Source organism: Calliphora vicina, chromosome 2, assembly GCF_958450345.1.
Source record: "Calliphora vicina chromosome 2, idCalVici1.1, whole genome shotgun sequence".
In the NCBI taxonomy this organism is placed as follows: Eukaryota; Metazoa; Arthropoda; class Insecta; order Diptera; family Calliphoridae; genus Calliphora; species Calliphora vicina.
In genome coordinates, this window is record NC_088781.1 from 63,225,391 (window position 1) to 63,245,102 (window position 19,712).

Genomic DNA, 19,712 nt, shown 5'->3' on the forward strand with positions numbered 1-19,712 from the left:
AAAGAGTTTTAAAAGTGGTCGAATTTCGGCCACCAGGCGATTATAGTATGTACATGTAAATCAATGTACATACTTTGAGTTTTTACATAAAAAATCAAATTTTGGTCAGAAATATGAGTGATCACAGATCGAACTCTTTTTCTTGATTAAACGCTTATTGGCCAAGTTATTAGCGAATTTAGAATTCAGATATTTTGAGTTTTTATATCAAAAATCGAATTTTGGTCAGAAATATGAGTGATCACAGATCGAACTCTTTTTCTTGATTAAACGCTTATTGGCCAAGTTATTAGCGAATTTAGATATTTTGAGTTTTTATATCAAAAATCGAATTTTGATCAGAAATACATATGAGTGCTCACAGATCGTGAACTTTTTCTTGATTAAACGCTTATTGGCCAAGTTATTAGCGAATTTAGACATTTTGAGTTTTTATATAAAAAATCGATTTTTGGTCAGAAATATGGGTTATCACAGATCGAGCTCCTTTTCTTGATTAAACGCTTATTGGACAAGTTATTAGCGAATTTAGATACATATTTTGAGTTTTTATATTAAAAATCGATTTTTGGTCAGAAATATGAGTGATCACAGATCGAGCTCCTTTTCTTGATTAAACGCTTATTGGACAAGTTATTAGCAAATTTAGATATTTTGAGTTTTTATATAAAAAATCGATTTTTGGTCAGAAATATGAGTGATCACAGATCGAGCTGCTTTTCTTGATTAAACGCTTATTGGCCAAGATATTAGCGAATTTAGATATTTTGAGTTTTTATATAAAAAATAAATTTTTGGTCAGAAATATGAGTGATCACAGATCGAGCTCCTTTTCTTGATTAAACGCTTATTGTCCAAATTATTATCGATTTAAGCTATTGTGAGTTTTTATATAAGTAATCGAATTTTGGTCTGAAATATGATTGATCACAGACCGATGATTTTGCAGATGTATTTAATAAGTGGGCGTATTAGTGGACGTGGACAATTTTTCCCTTATTGTGAATTCTAACTCATGTGGTTGATTATAATAAATTATTCAAAAAGTACCAGTACCAGAATAACGCACTCAGTACAATATATTCTGAATTTCATATTTTTAGGTAAATTTTTATAGAAAATTCATAAAGTGCCATTAGGAGAATGAAATAGTACCATTAGTTTTGTTTCCTTAACACCATTAGTCCTCCTATGCTTGATTATTACTTCACTTAGAAGCATATCAGCTGAAGTATATGTCCATAATTTAAATAATGTAAAATGTTATTGTAAAAAAATAGGAGAAAAAGTACCAGTTTTGGTCTTGACCAGTTAAGTTTGAAATTTCATGTTAATGGTCTAAAGAAAAAAACAGTTTACATGGACTTGGACCAATTTACAAATTCGCACTCGAGCACAAAGTATACAGAGGCGACACGGCAAAAAAAATATATTTGTTTCTTTCGCTCGAAACAATTTCAACTGGTTTGGTTTTGTGCTTATTTATATAGTTGTTTGTTTTAACGCACTGTCTGTATTAAACCGCAAATTTGTTTTCTCTTTCTATCGAAACAATTTCAAAAAAAGCTGATTTTAGTGTTTTTGAACTGTCAAATTTGACGCCTCTGTATACTTTGTGACTCGAGTTCCAAATAACAACCTGTTAAGGGTTCATATTTCCAAAAAGTACCAAATTCAAATTTGGCGTTTTTTGTGGAGTATACAATACGATTTAAAACTTATTTGGTAATAACCAGGGAAACCAAAATATGCAAATGCATGTTTTTTCTAGCGAGTCTAGCGAGTATTTGATAGTGCATATTTTTGCATATTTAACCCTTAAATGCATATTTTTGCATATATTTGTTTTAAGAGCATATTTATGTCATATTTTTGCGTTTTTAGAGCATATTTTACTGTTTAATAGCATATTTTGACTTTTCAAAAACTAATTTTGTCTTACTTATTTTTCGCTGTTGTGTTACAGGTTTTCACTTCCTTTGTTTAAAATTCAAAATTGAAAAATATATGGTTATTTTTAATATAAAATAAGCACTATTTTAATAATTCAAACTTAACCATTCTATTATATGTCACTTTGGTTACGCAAAATTCTTATTTTAAATTCAAAAATGAAAGAATTAAAAATTATTGTTTGTCTTGCAATCCAATTAATGCAAAAACGCAATGAAATATTTAAAAAACGGAAGAAAAACTAAACACGTTTAAAAATATGGCAATGTTTAAATTGTTATTTGCAAATAGTGTCGTTAATCAGGAATTGTTTTCGTGAGTTGGCTATTTGCAAATAAAAAATTAATTCACTGTTTATACGGCAAATTTTTCTACTTTCAATATATTTATTTGCGAATAAGTCGTGCGTATAAACGTAGAAATTGTCTTTTAAATTTGCTCCTATAACATCAGTTGATGTCGAAAGCACATTTTCTATGCGTAAAAATGTTTTCGGATCCATTAGACAACGATTTTTATTTGAAAATTTAAGTCAATATTTTGTAATTTATTGCAATAATTCAGCAAATTGCCACAAATAATTTTTTAACTTCCTTGGCACTATTCAACGTGTAGACTCCACACACTCGCTGATTTTCCTACCATCAATGTTAAATTGAATTATTTAACAGAAAACTTTATCAGAAGATGTGAACACTCAGAATTCCAGCACATAAACGAGCTAATCGCTTTATAAATTTTACCCTTTTTTAACCTAGTTTTAGTTCTTAGTATATAGAAATTGATTCAAAAAGGTTTTTTAAATTTTTTCCTCCAAAACAATTAACACATAAACTTATTATCAATATTACAACAAAACAAAATGTTTAAGTAGAAAAGGAATATATTTATTGCTAACCTCTTTAAGTAATAAGATAAAGTGTAAACAAATAAATATTAAAAATAAACACATAATAAATAAATAAAATTGCAATAATAACCTTAATTGAAGAAGTGACTTTATATTTATATAAAATATCATCAATAAATACTTCTCGAGGCCTTTTCATAGCTTAAGTTTCTACTCAAGGCGAATTTATACAAGGTGGAGTCAGTCAAACAGCTGATAATTTTTTTTTCGCTTTTTGGTTCTAACTATTGTCAAATTTTGTTTTTATATTTAAATATCTACATATTCTAAGCTTATTAACAAAATATTTATTGTTTACATAAATAAGTAAAGCCCTCACTATTCAATTATCTACACTATATTAAGTTTAAATACTTATTTGTTAAATTTTTCATTTTGGTTTTTTGACATTTGTTAAGACCAATCGTTGTTTTTGTAGAACTAACACCACCTTGTATTAATTCGCCTTGTTCCTACTGTTTTTATGTTGTATTTATTTTTTCTTACTTGGGGGTTACACGATCAAGTTTTGCCTTTCAAGTTTTAATACACTCACACTTTTTTACTAATACACTCACACTTTTAAGAATTGAAACGAACTTGCATTCAATTTCACATTCAAGTTGGTGTTCAATTTTTCATTCAAGAAAACAGCTGATTACATTTTTATGTCCAATTTGTACTAAAATTGTTTTCAAGTTGCGTGCTGACTACGTCACCGCTTTCAATTTTTATAAATTTTGATAAACAGTATATGTAAAAGACTATCAAGAAAAACTTGATCGTGTGGCTGCAGTGTAATACTTGTTTTAGTTCATGTTATTTTTTTTTATTTTATGTTACTTTACCTTTTTAGAGATGAATTGTATTGATTTTTTTAAATAAAAGATTGTTTTTTACGAGCATATTTTTTAAATTTTAAGAGCATTTTTTAAATTTTTTACTGCATATTTAAAGCGCTTAAAACGCTTTTTTAGAGCATATTTCCGGTTTCCCTGGTAATAACACATGAAGTGACAACACTGCATGTAACAAAAATATGTTTTAACCCTTCAATGTTCTTTCTAATATAATTACATTTTAGTCAATGTGTGTAATATTAGTAAGCTTTTAATCTACTACTAATTCAGCAACTCTGCTTAGACAACCTGTTGAATAAAGGTATCATTAACATTTACATCTGGGATGGATAATTCAGATTTTAAACCGAGATTGAAAAATGTTAGCTTTAAGGCGTTAAACTTCTTTACGAGTTGAAAAAGTTAATTGTTTTGGACTACAACTGTACTGATAAAGAAATAAAAGATGCAACAATTTTTAGAGACACTTATACATATATTTAAAAACAAAAAAGTTTTGTGGTGGCTGTATTTGTATTGAGGGAATTAAAGTTGTATTTTATTATTATATTTAATGTTGAAGACATTGACCAGTTTTACATAAATTGATCAGTTTTAAATAAAGACAAAGTATTGTCGTTAAATTTCTAACGTCAAAATATCCGAACGATTAAAATGACACTAAATTTTCCATCCCTGACTTACATTGTGTTGTTGGTTGGTTATTGTTTTGTTATTGAAAAAATCTTTTACGTGCAATTTTCTACCTTAATTTGTTATAATTTGAATTGTTAAATATTAAGAATTATGCAATTTTAGTGAAATTTAATGAATCCATAAATGGTTTCTTCAGAAATCTTAATGATAAAAGAAAAATGTGTAATTTGAAATATAAACTAAATGATTAATGAATAAACAACAAAAATCTCCCCGAAAAAATCGTAGACGTAAAGAAAAACAAAAAAAAAGAAATTCCAATGCGCAGAAGCACAAGCCAACAATCAGTTATTGTAAATTGTTATGGTGGAGCAGTGTAAAAGGTGGGTGAGGTACTGCTTTATGTTGTGTGTAAGGTGGTGAGCTTGTGTGTTGAAGTCGTTTTCTAAAAACTAGTGGATCACCACATAAACAAACTAAAACACTTGTAAGGCTTTTGCTTGCTGGAGCTCTGGGAAAATTGTTGATACATACATTACACAGTGAAGAGGAAAATGTACTTTAAGTAACAATTATAAAAAACAAAAACACAAATTCTAATTAGAAAAACCGTTGTCTAAGCATAAATTACTTGCAACGTATAGAAAAAGCAGAGAAAAAAAAATACAAGTGTTATTACAATACAAATAAACGGTGAAAATAATAATGAACTTTATTGCATTCGAGTGATTCCAAAGTCAACAATAACTACAACAATATGTTAACTTTACTAAGTGAATGTCATTTTTGGACAACCCGCGAAGATGTGCGCATTAAACATACAGACTTTGGAGCCTTTCGCTATACACGCAATCGTGAGTTGCAACACATGCCTGTGGATTATTGTGCGGAGGCTAAACGTGACTATACAGAGCGACGCAATGGTTTGACTGTTTTAAAGAATTCCCGTAAATCTCGCATGGGCAGACTAAAAGATAACCTTAAGCGTTTAGAGGAGCTCATGCGTACTTCAAAAGTTGTCCACATACATTGGACGGATGGTTCACAAGTTCTGCTGCTTTTTGCCAACGGTATTATTGCTCATATTTGCATCGATATGTTCACCGGGGATATTTCACGCATGGTGTACGAAAAATATTTAGTGGGCAAATTGGCTGCTGACACTATAACAGATGGTGAGTTTTTCATTATTAATTTGCATGACTACTGTTTTGTTTAATTTCTACATTTGCTCACAAAGAGTGAACGTTTTTAAACATTTGTATTTTTAACAAAATAGTAGAAAACATTCCACTGACTAAACTCTTTAAGATAATTTTAAATTTTTATTTCGCTATGAGATATATTTATCGACATGAACTTTAAAATTAAAAACTATTTTTTCGCATTTCTTTTTAATGCAAATAATAAAGACCGACCAATATTCGTTTTGGCCTAATATCAAATGAAAACACATAATTAATGGAAACCAAAATGTATATAAATAAATTTTTTTAAATTAAAATAATTTCGGAAATTAATAGTACATAAGAAAAGTCTCAGTTTTTTCGGATTAGTCCGAATATTAGCATTGATTTCGGTCGAGTTCTTTTTAGTAAATATGTTTTCATTAAATTTATGGATATGGATATTTCCTAAAAAAAAACTATTTTATTTATATAAAATTATTTAGTTCATAAAAACTTGTTTCCAAGCATTTATGAGATTTATGTGGAAATTATTTAATTGCATAAAATTAAAACCATTCTTCTTCACAGTTTTCTATGCTATTGGGACAATTGAACATTTTCAAAAGTAGAACTCCCAGTGAAAATTAGACACCTTGGATTTATATTCAACTATAAAAATCGAGTATATGTGAATGAGCCTTATTTTCACTTCTCATTTTTCTTAATATACAATACATTCTCATGAATTAGGTTTTTGAAAATATACATAGGTTTTTGGCTCTCAGTTACCTATCAGCTGTCATCTATGACTTTCATATGCAACAGCAAAATATAATTTTGAAAACTAGCTTTTATTGATATGCTCTATCAGGGCTTAGTTACTTTTGGAATAAAAATAGTTTGTAATTTTTACCCGTAGATACTGATGTGAAATTAATGTCAAGTTACCTTTTAGGTTGTTGTTGTAGCAGCAGTGATTACTGAGTTGACAGCCCTTGGCCGAGTGAACTCGGGTCATTCCGGTGCGTAGAACCGGCTGTCGTGGGTAAATTTATCTGCTTGGTTTTTTACACCGTAGATATCTATTTGTTGAAGTTACGGGCATAAAAAGAAGAAAATAATCTTTGAATTAAACTATTTATTATATTACACAATTTATATGATATAAAAAAGCTTGTCGAATATTCGATCTAGTGATAAAGAGATTATTTTAACAGCTTAATAAAATTTTCAAACATAAGTTCGAATTTTGAATAATATTACGATGTCATCAGGTGTATGCATGAATGCCAAATTGCAGCCTTTTGGGGCTATGAGAACTGGTTCAAAATCTTTACCTTAACTAACATATAAACAAACTTAAATGTAAATAGTTTTTTATTGATAATCTACACCATTTCCAATAGTATTTCAGAAATTTTTAATTGCATTTCAAAAGTTTATAATTAATTGTATTTCGAAAATTTTCAATATATTTCAGAATTTTCTAATTGTTTCAGAATGTTCCAATTATATTTCAGAAATTGTTAATTATATTTCATAATTTTCCAATTGTAGGTATTTAGGAAATATCAATTTGTATTTCAGAATTTTATAATCGTATTTCAGAAATATCTGAATGTTATATTTCTGAAATATCTAATAAAAATTCTAATCGAAATTTCTGAAAAACAAATAGAAAATTCTGAAATACATATAGAAAATTCTGAAATATAACTTTAAATTTATGATATATGTAGGTACAATTAGAAACTATTAAAATATAATTGGAAATTTCTGAAATATAATTATAAACTTTTTAAATAAAATTAAAAATGGTGTAATGCCTTCCACTTGTTGCTGTTTTCCCAAACTCTATTTTCTACACATATTTTGAATACACAATTCTAGTTGTAAATCGTATTTAAATTAAAGATTCGTTTATGAATATGAATGTTAAATTAAGTTCTTTTTTTCCGATGATTCTTGTTTTAGTGGGTCTCGCATAAGTTTAGTTAAATTTAAGAAAATCGTATACAGATATTATCATGTTCGCAACTGTATATTCATTGAGTACATGTGTAAATATGTATGTAGTGTATATAAGTACACGCATATAACTGTCAACATCATATTCATTTATTTTTTACTTACATATGTACATATTTTTATTACAACTTTTGTTTCTGCGATAATGATTTAACATCTTTGTAACATTTGATTTTTTCAACATGTTTATTTGTACAAAATGTGTGCGCTTAACGCGCCAACAATGACGATTACAATGTATGTGATGATGATGAAGATAATATTGAAGATGACTTCGTCACTTTGCACGTCATAATGTATGCTGAAGAAAAGCAAATGTATACAAATAGAAATTCTCATAATGCTCAGCATTTAAAATTAAATTGCTTATTTAAATATGATTTACAAAAGGAAAGAAAAATAGAACAGTATTCTCTTCTAGTCTTAAATTTGAATGTATTTCAAAGCAAAAACGTTGTTCAGGTATGTTCTGACTTTCGCACGATTGCCAAATCGCATGTGAGTTCCAAACTTGTTTTTGCACGTTCTGAAACTCAGACGTTTTGCTTGTCATATCACAAACCTATGCATTTTTTCAAATTACTAATATTTTTATCTAGCATTATATAAAAACAAACGGGAATTTCGTTTAAATTAATCACAGCACTGTCAATATATCGGGTGTAGCCCTGGTTTCGTTGCTATTTAAAATAGAATGCTGAGATCTAAGCAAAAACTCACGCCTAACTCGATTTTTAAAAATATTTTTCATAATACAAATTTTTAAAATTTTGAATTTTTTTCGCAAACATTTTTTTAACAGAAATTATTTTATTTAGATTAAATTTATGAGATTTTAAAAGTAAATTAAAATTTTTCAAAAAATAAAAATATTATTAAATAAATTATTTTTAAAATGGAGTGATATTACGAAATAAATGTATTGTTGCGGGGATAAGCAAGTTCCGATGCGCATTTCGCTTGCTTAGGCCAACTCACTTCCTGATGAGGAAATCTTTCCCAAATTTTTTGGAAAACGAAAAATATCTTATGTAAGTCTTACGATAAACTCTAGCAGAAGTTATGCAGCCTAAAATATGATTTTATCCCAATGTCCTCGATTAGGAATCCAACGCCGGGATCCGCCGGGGTAGAGTCCACTTGGATGGTCTTGTCATGCAATTATCGACATTACTATGAATATACCTAAAGTAGTCCAGTATTTTAGAGTGTCCTAGGTCCTTACCAGACCACAAGCCTCCAACGTTCATCCTCACAGCAGAGTAGAGGGTCATTTGTATAACTATCGTTTGTTCAAAGATAAACAGAGTTGCAAAGCAGAAGATTATATATAGTAGCATTTACAAGTATGCAAAATAAACTGCAGGAGAAATACAGTGTATCATATTCGTTTATTCTCAACAACATAGACCTTACCGCACCTGTTATCAGAATTTCCTTAACACCCGTTCGAAGTCCTTTCAGTGTGAAGCGTTCTACATGGCATGCTACCACACCAATAATCTGTAAAACAGGATGGGTTTAACAACAGCTTTAAAGATCGAATTGATATCCTTCGGTCCAATATCCCAATTGGTACCAATTGACCTCTTCTTAATCCTGTTTTGAATGTTCAGGTTCCAGGATAATTTTCTATATAAAATTAAGTCAAGATACTTAGCATTATCTCTGACCTCATTACCGATTCCATCCGTTTTCATGGGGTTAAAGCAAAGCTCCACTCTCATATCAAGGAGCGGTACCACAATTAGCCAATTTTGAAACACAGATACCACCTAGTGTGTCACAAATGAAATACACAGGTCAATCCCAAGTCCTTCAATACCAGATAGAATGATCGGTATTGGTATTTTGTACCAGCCAAAACAAAATGCATTCACTGGTTTCCTCTGAGACTGATACTGTATCTTCATCACTGTAATCAGACAAAGTTAATAAATTCAAGGAGCAATTAACCAAAATACAGGACCAAATTTTCGGCCATTCGGAGGAGCATTTCTGGTATCTTCAGTGTCAATTGGACAGACGGCCTCGTTTCTTTTCATGCCTACTTCAGATGGCAAGACCTCCTCCAGATTTGATTTTAGCTATATATAGCATTAATTAAATGTACAATACGTTTCTACATGTGCTCAAATTCCAGATATTAGCCGATTTTTCACAAAAAACAGAAAAAAATCGGTATCTTTAGAAAATAGTTTTTGCAAATACAGTTTTTTCTTTTAAGTTGTACTGATTTCAAACAATTTCTTTTACCAAAAAAAATAATTTCAACTAATCGCAAAAGTATTTTAAATTTCATACAGAATCAGGCCTATTTAAAAAAAATCAATTTTAGCATTGTATTCTTATTGAAAACACTATTATGCCCCCTCTTGTAGCTACTGCTTTTATATTTATATATAATTCTTACTCACTGCACGTGAAAGGAACACTTTATATCGTCATATAATACATTCTACTGAATGCAATTTATTCGCATGCAATTAAATGTTAATTAATTCATTTCTTTTACAATATTTCATTTTCTTGTCTTCATTTCACATTTTATTACACTAAACTCCATTTATGAATGTTTTGTTTTTATTTACTTGCAGCTTTTTTTACACGTTCTCACATTGTTTTGGCCTACAACACAAATCAAGTGACTGTTGTGCATCTGCAGAAACCCAATTCCCGGTCACAAGGTCCTGAGAAAATTTCCCACATGGAGCCGAAAATATTCCATGCCATCATACCGGGAGCAGCTGAAAGGAAGATAGCACGTCGTCTAAGTGTTAATACCACATTTGATATGTTTGTTATATGGACAAAATCATCACAAAATGAAGTATTTCCTTGGCGGCCAACAATGAGAGATCAAGATCGTGCCAATATTCATGTATTTAAACTGAAAGGGTATGTGATGAAGCATATTGTTGATTTTGTATTCTTTAAACTTTTGTATTTCTTTTTTAAATTTATAGCAACCAATTGGATTTTTTCGCTTATTGTTGGTCGGAAAATGATCCATTACATGTGGACTTTTTGCGATCCACCGAAAACCAAATTTTAACTTTGGAACAGAAAATTTCTCGCAAGGGTGAAATTACGGCTGAAGTTTGTTCTTATGAAATAGCTGTGGGCAAAATGCAAAGGAGTCCATTATCCTCCATACCTATGGGAACTCAGATAACTACATATGCCTTTAGTCCCGATCAAGAGAAATTATTTTTAGGTACTGTGGACCGTAATATATGCCTGCATGATTTAGTTATGCAGACAACGAAATGTGTGGCACAGATTGATATTGTAAGTAGAAAACACAATTTCAGTTAAATCGTCAGTATTATTGCTTTGCGCTTCACTAAAACTGAGCAAAATATATAATAATGGGAGTATTTACAAAATTATGGCGTTTTGAAGAAATCCTTAAAGTTCAAATCAAACCAATTTCTTCGCAGCTGTCGTATATTTTGTTTATTTCAAATGAAAATAATATTAAAAAGCTATAATTGGCTTATTTTGAAAGTCCTTTAAAAAAAAACAATTTTGTGATTTTTATACTCTTCACCATTAGTGGTAAGGGTAAAAAAAAAAAAAGAAATGACACAGTTATATACACTGGTATATATTTCTATAAACGCACATTACTGGAGTATACATTTCTGGTTCGGTATAGACAGCGGAGACGATATATCTATGTCCGTCTCTTTGTTGAAATCAAATTTCCGAAGCCCCCAGATAACTTACATACATGATATATCTGCTATAGTCCCGGTTCGGTTGCTATTTATATTTGGAAAAATCGGCCCACAAATGACTGAAAGAAACCTCGACTTTTGACTTATTTTTGATCTATATATGAATTATTAAGTCATTAATATAGACAATATGGATATATAAATATATACATTTCAAAGACCTCCAAAGATGTATGGATACATAGACAGAAATTTCTTAAATTTGAAAAAATTTCGCTTTAAAAAATGAGGTCCTCCGTGAATATTTTTCACTGTCAGCTGAATAAATATATTGTAAAATTTAATGAAAGCAAAAACGTAGAGTATACTAAAAATTCCGGAATTTGATTTCTATTTCGATTAATCGTAATCAAAAATCGATTTCAGCATAAAATCGGAGTATATAATCGATCACGAAAAAATCGGTTTTAGACCCTGAAAATCGATTCTGGACCATAATCGTAATCGATTTACCATTCACTAGTGTGTACTTCCTTTGGAGACCAATAGATTCCATTACGATATCCTTTAGAAATATAACCCGGTGTGAATATGATGTGAAGAGAAGAAAAGATATTGGAGAGAAAAAGAAAGAAGTCAGGTGACATAAAGCTAAATAAAGTGAAAACCCAGTCCAAAGAAAAATAAGAAAAAATAACAGGATATAAGTATAGACAGGTATTCACAGAGTCCCCTTACCTAAAAATAGCCAGCCTATTCCCCAGATAAAGCCTAATAGATTTCCTAGATCTTTTTTAACCCGAATTCATTTTAAAAAAAGTGGAAAATTACACTCTGATTTATTTTTTACACTTGGTTATATTTTGTTAAGAATACAACTTTTGGTGGAATTTTTTTATCTTGTGTTTGTAATTTTCCATATTTTTTTCATCAAACAAATTTATTTCACTAATAAAATTGTTTATCGAAAAAAAATTTTTTAAGTATAATTTGGTGAAGGTTATATACGATTTGGCACAGCCGAATATAGCTGCTTTACGAGTTTTTACACAAACTGTTTCTTATGGCTAAAAACTCTTAAATATATGTATATACAAATAATTTCTTTTTAAATACGAATTAGAAAAACAAAAAACATTCTAAAATTTCATGTATATATTTGTTAAATTAGATTCCTACCCAATGCTCCTGGCACAGTGACTCCAGCATGATTACCATCGCAAATACAAGATCACAATTTGAATGTTTCGATCTAGCCTTAACACCCATTAGCAACCAACTGCAAAGTGAAGATGTGACACCAACAAACCTTTTGGACTTATCACACTACTTTGCCGCACAACCAACTCTTCTGCAAATTTCCTTTAGTCGTAAACCCGAAATCGGTCACAGTTCTAATAACTATGCCGGTACAGACTGTTTTCTATTACTACTTTACGACCAAGGGCCAATAGGATGTTTACGTTTCTTTGCTGGTGCAGGAATGCGTGGCGATATACATAATTCTGGTCTAACAGCTGATGTGATACTGGACAAATATTTAGCGCTCAATCAATTGGAAAAGGCTGTAAATCTGTTGAACGCTTTGAATTGGGAAACCTATGGAGCAATGTGTCTTATATCACTACACAAAATAGCAAATCATGTATTTTACAAGGGTGATCAACGACGAACACGCATTGATTTGATGGCAAGAGCTTTGAAAACATTTACCGATTCTCTAACCGAAGAAACAAAAGATGAATTTAGTGATCAAGTTTTTGATTTAAAACGACGATTTTTCTTCTTCCTATTAAGGTAAGACCAATTACACACAGCAAAAAGAAAATTCAGCCTCAAAGGCTTTATGGTATTTTAATATTTCGTTGGACTCATTGAGGCTAACGCTCATGATCTAAAAGTTGTTGCCCAATTTTTGTAAAATCATTTAAATTTTCATTAAATATTTTCCAGGCGCAATCTATTTGCTGAAGCTTTTGAAGTGGCTCAAGACATTGAAGATTATGATTTATTTATGGATCTCTTTAATATTACAAAATTTGATCCGAATCTTATGGAATTTTCCACAGCCTGTTTCAGTCAAGCAGCTGCCATACTGCATGAAGAAGACCGAGCCAATGGAAACCTTAGTACAGCAAGTGAATTCAGATCTGAGTCGGCCTGCTCACAGTCGACCATATCAGATAACACTGCCCGAAGTAGATTACAGCAACAACAACAGCAGCATCAAAAATTTCTGAAAAACTATGTGCCACCTTTGCCATCATTTAAATCGAAAGTCTTTAATGCTGAAATGATTAAAATCAACATACCTAAACCAGAGTTACGCATAGATAATTCTATACAACAAGAAAGAAGTAGACCTCCACCGCCACCAGTGCCGGATAAAAAACAAATTAAACTGAATCCCACTACAATATCAGCCTCAACATCAATTGCCTTAAGTAGTAACTTGGCAAATTTATCCTTAAAAAGTGCGGCAGTAACACAGCACCATCATAATTCAAATGGTTTTAATAACAATCCTCAATGGGGCGACCTAAATGTGTCTCTTAAAAATCCTCCATTGAAATCGGCTTTTGTTCCTCACTTTAACACAAATAATTTTGCAACAAAAACCAATTCTGCCTCGACATCCATGCATTCGACGAATAACAATGTCTTACAGCCCTCAGCGTCGACGTCATCTGCATCATATTCTTATCTTGCCTCACCGATTATCATAAGTGATTCTCATGCGAGTATAGCAACGCAACGTACATACCAACAGCCACCAGCCCCAATAGTACCTAATAACGCCTATCAACCAAAATTTTTCCAACATCCCCTTGTATCCGGCAATATTCCGTCATCGGGCACAACCTCCTTAGCTCCATACAGTATATCTAATGAAGAATATCAAAAGGTATTGCTGAGCAAAAAACCAACGGCTTCAATACTCTCGAATGGCTCGGCAACACAAAATGGTAGCAATACTTCTGTCCTGAGTGGCAATAGTGGACAGAATGGCAATATAAAAGATGGTAGTAAACATTCCAGCGGAGAGAAGAATAAAGTCAAGTTTTCGGATACAGTACAGGTGGCTGTTGTGCCGGTAAGTGGTAGTGGTAATATGTTGTTGATAACAAACTTAAATAATGTTACATTGGATAGTAGTAAATATGTTTAAAATTGTTGCCTTATCTCTTTTTATATACAAAAATTTAGAGTTCGAAATAGGTTTCCTAATTTCCTAGATTTTTTAATTCTTATTTCAGTAAAACGTTAACTCTTTACTATTAATGTGTTCAGTTTGAACATTATCTAAATAGTATTGCTAAAATTTGAATTATTCGTAAGGCCTTATTCATAAACTTTTTTAATATTTTTTAATTTAAACATCGTTTTAAAATCAACTTGGAAATTTTGCTTTAAAACATTGTTTAAATTTAAAATTTGTTATGAATTCGAAAACTTCTCACAAGTAAACTACTATTATTTCCAATATTTTCTGTAAATATTAATATCCTAGAAGTTGTAATGATAACCACTTTATAATTCCTTTAAGAACTTAAAATTTTCTAAATCTTAATTCAATTTTTAAAATTAAATTTTTTGTTTACTTATTGTACATTAATTCATATGCATAATTCCTTAGTAATTCAAGCTTATTGAATTAATTCCTTATTGAGTCATTAAATTTTTCTTTAGTTCAAATGTAATGATTACAAATAACACAAAACTGAATAAAGAAAACAAACAGCCCAATTATGAATAAAAAATTCCGCGGGAGTTTTTTCCCATTGAATTTGAAAAGGAAAAATGAGAAAAGGGAAAAAACTCCCGGGCAATTTTTATTCATAATTGGGCTGAAAATTAATTTAATTTGTATTCAACATAAATATATATAAATATAATGTTCGATTTCGGTCGGACTCTAGTCTAAATACATGGAAATAGGACAGCAGGTCATCTGAGAAATTCGTTAAGTTTCACAAATAATGCCTTTATATATTTATTAAATTTTAGACCATTAAAATCTGTACAAACATGTCGTTCATAATTTACATATATGTAATACATATTACATATTATGTATACAATTTTTGATTACAACGTTCCTATAACAAATAATTAATGTATCAATGTAATAAAATAAAAAATTACTCAAATTATCCTTTATTTCAGGAAATACCCCGCAAAGACAAACTCCTTATTAAACGTAATGGTTATGCTAGACCTCCTCCAAGAAATTTTACTAACCCCAAAAAGGAATTACAAGATAGCTTACCACTTTGTCACCCAAACGATGATTATTTAAAGGATTTTAATCCCTTACCATCAGGTAGTTAACCATAAGAACAAATAAAAATCATTAACACAATTTCTTTATTGTATTATTAACAAAGAAAACATTGTACATTTTTAGCAGAACCACCACAAAGAATCGCAAATAGAATTAACATTAAAGAAGAACACCATCAAATAATTAACAAAACTAACACAACAACCACCACCATCACCAATTCCTCAACTCCCAACACAACAACTACTCCATCCATAAAAGTAGTACACTTTGGTGTAGTCTAATCCACTACAACTACTAATTTCACCTATAACCTAGTCCCTCCAATATTGTTTTCCAATTGTCTTCCAATTTTAGTGTAAGTATTCACAACACACAAAAACAAAAAGTAATTCCTTATTATTCTTAAAACACCATAAAATAAATTTAGTTAAATCATAATAATAATAATACACAACATATACAACTTAGTTTTAGCTACACATTTGTATGTTAAATTATTTGTATACACATGTTTTAAAGTGATTTTGTTAATATGGAAATCCTAGCAATATTTAGATAGTACAAGAGAGTTTTATTTATAATTTATTAAATTTATTATTCGTTTTTTATTTTTTTACAATTTGTATGGTTACTTAAAACAAAAATAAATCAACATTTAAATAAAATTTTTAAATTTTACTTTTTCTTTGCACCACCCTGCATTTTTTCCAATTCGGCCTTAAGTTCTAGCAGATCTTTGTCTGGTACGTAACGTCTCTCCTCGCATTCATCGGTATGTTCCTGCACAGTGAGTTGCACGCCTTCGGGTAAGGCTGCTTGGGCAATCCTTAAAAACATGGGGTACAATGGTACATCCATATCTTGAAGTTGTATGTTACGTTCGTAAACAGTTAAGCGATACTCTGAATCTACGACTGTGGAATTTGGTTTAAGTCTTTGAACGGACATATTTTGAGGTGGTAGAGCATAACTGAAAAAAATGTAATAATAGTGTTAAAAGTGGTTACTTTTTACAGGTGTATCATAAACTATAATGCTAAAAATGTTATAAGCATGGAAGTGCGATTAATCAAATAATCAAGCATTCTGATAAATCAATATAATGATTGGGCAATTAATCGTTTATTAAACATTTCTGATTAACCAAATTTAGGATTAATCAATTAATTTGAATTTTGATTTTCCAAAAAAAGTACACAAAATTCAAATAATTTGTTTGAAATTATTTATAATACAACACCAGGTTGAAAATAGCGACACTGGATTGAGCGGAATTTCCAAAAATGTTATACCACCATAAACCATTAAAAAAAGCACGACACTACGGTGACGCCAAAAGTGAAATACACGTAGTATTTTTGGTGTGACTATATTGAAAATGATGACCGGGGGATTATCATTTTATCGTGTTAACGATGTTAGTATATATCTTCGCTAATACATACAATGTATTCTATCATCCCAATTATGAATAAAAAATTCACCGGGAGTTTTTTCCCTTTGAATTTGAATAGGAAAAATGAGAAAAGGGAAAAAACTCCCGGGGAATTTTTATTCATAATTGGTCTGTATATAAATAGTTATCGATAACAAAGTTTTTTTATATAAATTAGTTATCGATAAAAAAAATTTTAGTTCTCTAATTTAGTTATCGATTACAGTTTTCTATAAACATTAGTTATAACAAAGCATTCTGTATAAATTAGTTATAACAAAGCATTCTGTATAAATTAAATATCGATTTTTCTATATAAATTAGTTATCGGTACGAAACTGTCTTTTATGCCATGTTTCCACGGCAGTCTGAATTACTTAATTCGCGTTTTGAATTACGATTGCGAATCAACCTGTTTACACGACAACATTCGTAATTCAGTTTGACATTTATTTATTTCTTCTTCTTGTTTTTTTCTACTGTTTACATGTTTTGTTTTTTTGTTTGTTTGGTGCGAATTTTAAATTTGTAATATGGCAATGGATAAAAAAGGTAAGTAAAAACATAAAATTGTAGTAATTAAACAAATATAATTTAATTATTATTTTCATTATTAGAAAAAAGAAAAAGTGCAAGCAAGTGGGACCAGGGCAGCGAGCGGGCTTTATTATAGAGGGCTGAAAGAATGGCAGAGCTGCTACTTCTACAAATGAATTTAACTTTAATCAGACTATTTATTTCTTTTAATTTATTTAATACAAAAATCTTTTTCTTTATTTTGTTTTGACATTTTTGTTTGGACAGCTGATTTTGATACATAAATAATCGATAAAAATTAGAGATGACAGTCATTCGTTCGTAATTCATAAAGTAATTCAAACTGAATTACGTACGAACAAGGTAATTCGCACTTGAAATTTTGTATGGCGAATCATGTAATTCAGTTCGTAATTCGGGGTTGAATGACGAATGAGAGCGTGAATGACGAATAATGCAGTCGTGTGAACATGGTATTAGTAATCATTGGTAATAATCAAGGCAAGGATTTTCATGCACTAAAAAATTAAAAATATGCGCTTATAATATGCACTATAAAAAGAGAAAATATGCATTAAGGACAAAAATATGCAATAAAAACACGTTTTTTATTTGAAATATATTTATTAATAAAAGAAAAATATAAACTTTACTATTTTCAGATAGGGCAATTATATGGGGGCTAGGAGAAATAATGGACCGATTGTAACCAAATTCAATAGAGTTCCTCCTTGGAGCAATAGAAAGATTGTACCAAATTTTGTCGAAATATCTTTGACAAAATGACACGATTTCGTTACATCATATGTATACATCCGAATGATAATGCAGGCTGTTCTGCAGGTATTATCGAATTACGTCGTTATCAAAAGTTTAATGATTTCCTGCAACCATTAATTTTCTACGAATTACGTCGTTAGCAAGCATTAATTTTCTAACATTAGTTGGTACATTAGGGTGGTACGAACAAAGATCTTGTGGATAAATACTTGAACGGGATACTTGAGGATTATGGACTATTGGTCTTCCCCTGACAAAAATATTGATATATCATTCTTTAATATGCGACTGTAAATGGCAAAGATATACAGCCCAATTATGAATAAAAATTCCCCGGTATTTTTTCCCTTTTCTCATTATTCCTATTCAAATTCAATGGGAAAAAACTCCCGCGGAATATTTTATTCATAATTGGGATTATAGCGAAAAATTTAAAAAGACGAACCCTACGTTCTGTCTTGCAGAAATACTTTACATTAGGGGGTGTACGGGGAATTTCTTTTTGTGGTACGGTCTAATGTACAGTGTACACTAATATAAAAATATATCCAAAAGAAAATGAAATATGCAATAATTGGGAAAAATATGCAAAATATATGCATTTAAAAGGAAAATATGCATTTATAACAAAATATGCAAAAATATGCAGCAACAAATCGATGCCATTTTGTTGCAAATTTTTCGATTCGAAAAGATAAATTGTCAAAAGTGATTTTGAGTTACTGCCCTGGTAATAATCCATATTGGTAAAAAAAATTATCTATAAAAAGCGTATCGATAAGAACATTTTCTATAGAAATTGGTTATCGATAACCATTATTTCTGAAGTAAATTAATAATCAGTAACATTTCAACGGAAATATGTTGCAATTATTAAACTTTTTGCACAAATAAGTTATAGTCTGGTAAAAATTAATTTCCAAGCCGGTAGCAAAGTTTTCTACATAAATCAAATTGTTGTCTAGAACACAAAATCTTACCAGTCAGCGACATCAATGTCCAAATACTCAGCTACACTATGCAAATAACGTTGATAACTTTCCAATATGGGATAATCATAACCCTTAATTTGTACATTCAGACTTTCATATTGAGGGAATTTTGGTTTGAGAGACTTTAAAAAAATAAATACAAATTATTTAATAACATTTTTCAATGAAAATTAAACATTACCTCCAAGTAATCCGGTTCATAAACACTGGCTGGAATCGCCGATGTTGTGCTAAGATTTCTAATTAAATTAGCATTATTTTGTTGTGCTACTCTTTTAACCAAAGGATTAATCTGCAAAAGTATTATGAAAATAATTATTTATTTAAAAATACTAATTTTTATTAAAAATACCTTTCGCAACATTTTGTATTATTTTCTTGAATTTTTTGAGGTTATATCACCTATCAGCTGTTGCTTCTTTGACAATCGGAAGTGTTTGGAAATGCATTTCTAGTTCTCAA

General features: G+C 30.0%; 2 protein-coding genes across 4 annotated transcripts; one reads left to right on the forward strand and one right to left on the reverse strand.

The window, feature by feature from the left end:
* Positions 1 to 4,427: 4,427 nt before the first annotated feature.
* Positions 4,428 to 16,171, forward strand: frtz (WD repeat-containing and planar cell polarity effector protein fritz). Of its 3 annotated transcripts, none has more exons than XM_065500641.1 (7): positions 4,428 to 5,513; positions 10,133 to 10,433; positions 10,502 to 10,826; positions 12,390 to 13,015; positions 13,172 to 14,312; positions 15,386 to 15,542; positions 15,627 to 16,171. In XM_065500641.1, the coding sequence occupies exons 1-7, from the start codon at positions 5,096 to 5,098 to the stop codon at positions 15,785 to 15,787; spliced, it is 3,129 nt and encodes a 1,042-aa protein (XP_065356713.1). In that variant the 5' UTR covers positions 4,428 to 5,095; the 3' UTR covers positions 15,788 to 16,171. The 3 variants fall into 3 exon arrangements, with proteins under 3 accessions (XP_065356713.1, XP_065356714.1, XP_065356715.1); XM_065500642.1 differs by having other exon boundaries at positions 15,630 to 16,171; XM_065500643.1 differs by having other exon boundaries at positions 15,607 to 15,768.
* Positions 16,076 to 19,647, reverse strand: mRpL48 (mitochondrial ribosomal protein L48). The gene is made up of 4 exons (XM_065500644.1): positions 19,603 to 19,647; positions 19,432 to 19,542; positions 19,239 to 19,372; positions 16,076 to 16,476 (listed from the first exon to the last, which is right to left on the reverse strand). The coding sequence occupies exons 1-4, from the start codon at positions 19,612 to 19,614 to the stop codon at positions 16,182 to 16,184; spliced, it is 552 nt and encodes a 183-aa protein (XP_065356716.1). The 5' UTR covers positions 19,615 to 19,647; the 3' UTR covers positions 16,076 to 16,181.
* Positions 19,648 to 19,712: the final 65 nt, after the last annotated feature.

Coding starts and splice junctions, on each gene's coding strand:
- frtz (XM_065500641.1), top strand. CDS start 5,096: ATGTTAACTTTACTAAGTGAATGTCATTTTTGGACAACCCGCGAAGAT. Junction 10,434..10,501: donor CATGTATTTAAACTGAAAGG/GTATGTGATGAA, acceptor TTAAATTTATAG/CAACCAATTGGATTTTTTCG. Junction 15,543..15,626: donor TTTTAATCCCTTACCATCAG/GTAGTTAACCAT, acceptor GTACATTTTTAG/CAGAACCACCACAAAGAATC.
- mRpL48 (XM_065500644.1), bottom strand. Junction 19,373..19,431: donor ATGAACCGGATTACTTGGAG/GTAATGTTTAAT, acceptor ATTTTTTTAAAG/TCTCTCAAACCAAAATTCCC. Junction 16,477..19,238: donor GACATTGATGTCGCTGACTG/GTAAGATTTTGT, acceptor CATTTTTTTCAG/TTATGCTCTACCACCTCAAA.